General features: G+C 36.1%; 1 protein-coding gene across 2 annotated transcripts in view; it reads left to right on the top strand.

Moving 5' to 3' along the window:
• The first annotated feature begins 563 nt into the window (after positions 1–563).
• The window catches only part of SLC17A1 (solute carrier family 17 member 1), a 115031-nt gene continuing 109594 nt past the window's right edge, over positions 564–6000 (top strand). For both annotated transcript variants that reach the window (XM_054491734.2, XM_054491733.2), the window contains exons 1-2: positions 564–627; positions 2028–2111. In XM_054491734.2, coding sequence (XP_054347709.2) covers positions 2078–2111 — 34 coding nt within the window. In that variant the 5' untranslated portion in view covers positions 564–627; positions 2028–2077. The remainder of the gene's footprint in view (positions 628–2027; positions 2112–6000) is intronic.

Genomic DNA, 6000 nt, shown 5'->3' with positions numbered 1-6000 from the left:
GTTCTTTTGGCTTAGGATTGATCAGTGATGCGGGCTCTTTTTTGATTCCATATGAACTTTAAGGTAGTTTTTTCCAATTCTGTGAAGAAAGTCATTGGCAGCTTGATGGGGATGGCATTGAATCTATAAATTACCTTGGGCAGTATGGCCATTTTCACGATATTGATTCTTCCTACCCATGAGCATGGAATATTCTTCCATTTGTTTGTATCCTCGTTTTTTTCATTAAGCAGTGGTTTGCAGTTCTTCTTGAAGAGGTCCTTCACATCCCTTGTAAGTTGGATTCCTAATAGAGAAATCTTGAGAGCACTTATGGCAGGCAAGCTCTACCTCCTGGGCAGGGAGAGAGACTAAGGGTGTCTGCTTATTATGCCATGAAATTACTGGCAGATTCCCAGTTTCTGGTCCACTGGATGATTTTGACCCACACGCCTTCCCTGAAGCTTTAAGGAAAAGGTAAAAGTAAAGTTAAAAATTAAGCTTTTAACTTTGACACAGTGATGTCAAAAGATTTGGTAAATGATTTATGGGGCTAAACTTGGTAATCCTAGAAAGTCAATATTGTGTAAAGTTGAGAGAAAAGTCTTCACAGCGGAAGAAGAAATCACTTTTTTGTCCCGAATCAAGGTTAGTGTCACTCTTATAAGGGGCTCATTAAATGAAATGAGCAATCAGTTGATTCCCCAGAGAGCCATAAGGGGGCATTCCCTGGCAAAGATATTATTGAAAGTACTCAGCAATAGGCGAAAATTTGGGGAGGGGTGGAATATGCCTTATCTTCTAAGGCTTTTCACAAGATTTTCTTTTTTAGAACATATTTTTAGCAATCAGTGTGAGGTTCACAGGGACGCAAGGAAAGAGAAGTATGTGTTGTACAGAGTGTGATGCTTGTATAGCTGTGGTGTGCTGTGTCTGTAATGTGTGTGGCACACTGTGTATGCCTGGTGCATATGTGCCCATTGTTTATGTGTGTGTGTGTGGTTATGCGTGTGGTGTTTGTAGTTTGTACTTCCGTTTTGAGGATGCAGTATTGTAACGTGTTTACATGTTTGGTTTGCTATGTGTCTGGAGTGTATGTGTGGAGAACATAAGGGGAGTTTGTACCATGTGTTTATGTTGTATGTATGTATGTGGTGCATACATATGGGTGGTTTGTGTGTGCGTTTGGTGTATATGTATATATGTATTGAAATAAAGAGCAGCCCCAGAAGAGGTTCCAATGTGTGATAATGATGGTTGACAAACTGCTTATTCAAAAATACTTTGCAAATCCAATCTCAGGACTTTGGTATCTTTGGGGCACTAGGTATCATATAATCTGAAATGGTAAAATCCTGAGGTCTAAGCTGACCAGCACATATTGATGCTGAATTCTGATGGTAAGGGGTTACCTGATAGGAGACTGCTCCATTCTGATTCATGCACTGAGCTTCCTGCCATAAAACTTTGCAGCAGTGGCTGCTCTATCCACGGAAACTGAAGATATGGACAGGGGCATGTGGAAGTATAACGAATGATTAGCCTCTGCTTGAGTTGGTCTTATCAATAAGCAGATAGTATCTTTCAGCTCTATTAAGATACAGGGGGAAGAAAGGAATTTGTTTTACCTTTGCTTACTCCTTTTCTGACATTCTTCCTTTCTTTTCGTACTGCCAAGTTTCTGACCTATAGCAATCTTCTGCCTCAGAGGCTTCTTTTAATGTTCCTTATAGGGCAGGTCTACTGGCAATGAATTCTTTCCATTTCTCACTTTGGAGGAATATTATCACAGATTAAGAATTCTGGATTGGCAGGGTTATTTGTTTGTTCTCTGTAGTTTTCAGGTCCTCCATATATTTTTAATCAACCAAAACAATCACAAAAGTAAAATAAATATCAAGGGAAGCATATAATGGAGGTGAATGGGCACTGCTGTGATGGAGCAAGTTATCCTTGGAAGCAGTTTTAAATCAGAGAGGAGTACTGGGTAGTGTTTGGTCAGTTGCCTCTCTACATTATGCTGACATCAACGTGTTTTGCACTCACAGTGGGTGGAGGCCAAACCCTTCAGCAAGAAGAGAAGTAACTTCAGCTGTGTATGCAAATGGATAACCGGTTGCCTCCCAAAAAAGGTAGCACTTTATTCTGTTCCATTAAACAGGCTTTCTCTTTCTTAAATATTACATCACAGATTCCATGTGGAAGAATATTTTTGTGATGTACATATGGGGTCTTAAAAATGTTCAGAAAAGAAGGTAGAAGAAACCAGTCCTACTATGGTTTTCCACCAGAAAAGCCCTAAATAAAAAGATTCTACATACTCTGGTGGCTCACACTTTATTTTCATTTTTGCACGCTTGTCAGTTTATCATTTAGTGGAAAATATCAGAAAAAAATTGGGCTATTTTGGTTCCATCTCCAAGAGAAGGAGAGATAGATCTGTAAGAGGAAGTAAGGCAGGATGAATGTTCTTGAGTCCCTGCATTCTTGGACGTCAACAGCTGAATGCGTACTGAATATTTTTTGAGAGAAGCTGTTTATTTTAGGCAGGGTAGTGTAACGACAATAAAGGATTACTGCTATTGGCTTAGCGTTGTGTCAATGTCATAGGGGACAAAATCCCAGAAAAGGAGATGAGCAATAGATTGTATACGTTTTCAACTTATGTAAAAGTTACTGTATATTTAAATTATGTATTTCTTCTTGTATCAACTTTGATACTTAATTATTTTGATTGTTTAAGTTGTCCATTTAATCTGCATTCAAAGTTTATATACATATATATGTGTATATATATATTCTCTATATATCATTCATTTCTGCCCTTATGCATTTATTTCCTTTTAGACTCTTTGGGTTTGTTCCTTTGTTCAGTTTCCAAGTGTTTAAATTCTTTCTTTTTTGATAAATATATTTACAGATGCACATTTTACTCTGTCCATGAGTTCAATATGTAGTATTCTTATTACTCAATCCCAAACACTTTAGAATTCCCCCTGTGGTCTTCTTTTTAACTTAACTTGTTTAGCCAAAATTCATGGACTTTCTGGAGCAATGTGGAGGAGAGAAATGAGTAAACCTCAAAAGTGTATCCCTAAATGACTAAGACAATGAGCCCTTCTCTGACATGGTGACAATGACTTCCCCTTTACCATGTAGAGACTTTTTTCTCTCCTGCAGGGGTGTTTACAAAGTTTCTGATAGCTTTCTAGATCCATTCACTTCCCTAAGATAATGAGTTTAGGCTGCAAATCAAAGGAAGGGCTGGCTGATGATTAAATTTCTCAGGGGTAATCTTTTACCCCCTTCTATTCAGCTCTTAAGTTCATATGGCACAAAATTTCTTGGCAGTCCACTGACAAGATAAGGGGGCAATGTGTTCATCCTCCATTGACCATGTAAGTCTTTGACATCCAAGCATTTTAGGAGAGAGTTTCCTACTATATGCTATCGCATTGCTAGGACCTTGGTAGTTGATTCCTGTTGTCCCCATATCATGGAAGGCCAAAAATCCCAAGATCAAAGTCCAGAGTGAAACATCTGACTTCAATTATCAACTTATGTTTTGAGGCCCCCATCTTCACTAAGCCTTTGGCCTGAATATTTCATCTTTCCTCTTAGATCACCCATGCTTTTAAAAAAACGGTTTATTTTAAACATATTTTATCTAATATTCTTATCTTTTAACAATGGAAGCTCAGGCTAGTCCAGAAAACTAGCCAACTATTTGTTGGGTACTAATGCTTTTTTTCAGTTAACAGTTTATCTAAAGAGTATTCCACAATTTTTGGCAGAGATTTTCCTTAGCATTTTTATAGCTGCAAATGACTTTGGTATGGATGGATATATTATAATTTATTTAAATGGTCACTGATTTATAAACATCTAATTTGTTTACAGTCTTTTACTAGTTCAAATGATTCTATAAGAATGTTGCAAAATGATATAAAATTCAATTCAATAAGATGATATAAAATATTTATACATCTAATAAAATAGCTTCCAACATATAAAGCAAAACAGTTTTATGAAAATTATAAAGATACCAAATCCTAAATAAAATATTAACAGAACAAAACAAATCTAAGGATTTATAAAAACATTAAAAAAGCAACCAACAACACTAAGTCAGATTTATTCTTCAAATAAAAGAGTAACTTAATGTTAGAAAATGTATACATGTCACTCCACACAGACTAATTGAAAGAGGAAAACTGTATGATTATCTCAAAAGATATAAAAAATCTATTTATGACATTAATATTTATTTGCAATAAAAAATTCTTAGTTAACTATGAATGTGCAGTAGACAGAATTCCAAGATGGCACCCAAGCTCCCTGGCCCCTGTTTTATTCTTGGGTGGAACAATGAGCACAGAGGATACAGCCCAAAGCCCAGAGGGTGGAGCCAAGAGCCACAAGAATTATCTCCAGACCTCATGAAAAATCCAACATTGGCCTGGCTGAACTTCAGAACCTTTATGGATCGATGACTCCTTTTCTCCTCTATTTTTCCCACCTTGGAACTGGAATGTCTATAGCTTTGTCCTATGCCTGTTCCACCATTATGTGGTAAAAGTGTTAGGGGCATATAACTCGTCTCTTTAGTTTCACAAGCCCACAGATAGAAATTGTGCCCTAGGATGGATTAATCATAGGCGCCTCTTCCACACCTGATTTAGATAATGAGAGTTTGGACTTTGTGCTATGAGATTTTGATGAGGTTTTGAACTTGAGCTGATAATGTAATAAGATGAAGAATTTGGGAAGCTTGAAATGGGTGAATATGTTTTGCATGTGAAATGAGCATGAGTCTTTAAGGGCCAGATGGTGGACTGTAGTAGGCAGAATTCTAAGTTTTCTCTCAAGATTCCCAGCCCCTGGTGTATACACACTTTCTCCCAGTTATTTAAGCAAACATTAAGCTAGGTGCTACTTCAAGGGGTTTTGCAGATGTATTATGGTCCCAAATCAGTTCATCTTAAATAGGGAAATTATGCAGTTAGGAGAGATCTAATCACATGAGCCCTTTAAATCTGGTTGTACAGGTCAGAGACAGAGTAGTTAGATTAAAAGTGTGAGAGGGATTCAACATAAAGTAGATTCCCATTGCTGATTTTGGAGATGGAGGGGGCCATATAGATTAACTTTGCCTGTTTTTGAACTTCATAAAACTAGATTCCTATAGTATATACTGTCTGGTGTCTAGCTTCTTTAACTGAACATGTTTTTGTTGAAATTCATCCAGATTTATCCAAATTGTTGTGTAAAAGTAGTTCTTTCCTTTTATTTCTGGGTAATATGCATTGTATTAACATACCATGATGTGTCCATTCTTTCCAAACATTCTGCTATTTTGAATAAAGCTTCTATAAACATTTCTGTACATGTTGTTTTGTAGACATATACCTATATTTCTCTTGAAGAAAATGCCATTTGTTGAAAAACACTTTACTTTCCTCCAATGAATTGCATTAGTACATTTATTTTTAAAAAGTTAACCATATATGTCTATCTGTTTCTGGACTCCCTACTTTCTTCCATCAATGAACTTGTTTGGCTGTACACCAACAGATTACTCTAGCTTATATCAATAAGTAATTACATTTTTTAAAAATGCCATTTTTTCTCTGCATTGGGCATATATGAGTCTTTCAACCAGAGTATTTTTTAAATGTTGGAAAAGGAATAGTTTTCTTGACAGAAAATGTCTTTGTTGTTATTAAGGGGACTTATGTCCAAGAGTAACACAGGGTATTTATAAAGGGTCTTTTAAAAAATAGACATGAGCCAAAGAACTTGAAAGATTGGCTTGATTTTCTTGGAATTTCTAGTTGGAATTATAATTTTAAGGAGAATATGGTATTATTACATCAGTCTCACATCTTCCTATTATATAATAATTATCAAAGGTCATTAAGTACAATAAAATTTTAAATTAATATCTAGGGCTCGAAATTTCTGAATGTCCCTCCTATAGTTAAAGTATGTTTTTATCTCAACTGTGTCAACAATTGAGGC

The sequence above is a fragment of the Pongo pygmaeus genome, chromosome 5 (assembly GCF_028885625.2).
Source record: "Pongo pygmaeus isolate AG05252 chromosome 5, NHGRI_mPonPyg2-v2.0_pri, whole genome shotgun sequence".
Taxonomy (NCBI): domain Eukaryota; kingdom Metazoa; phylum Chordata; class Mammalia; order Primates; family Hominidae; genus Pongo; species Pongo pygmaeus.
Note: the sequence above shows the minus strand (reverse complement) of the source record. Positions and strands in the feature narration are given on the sequence as shown.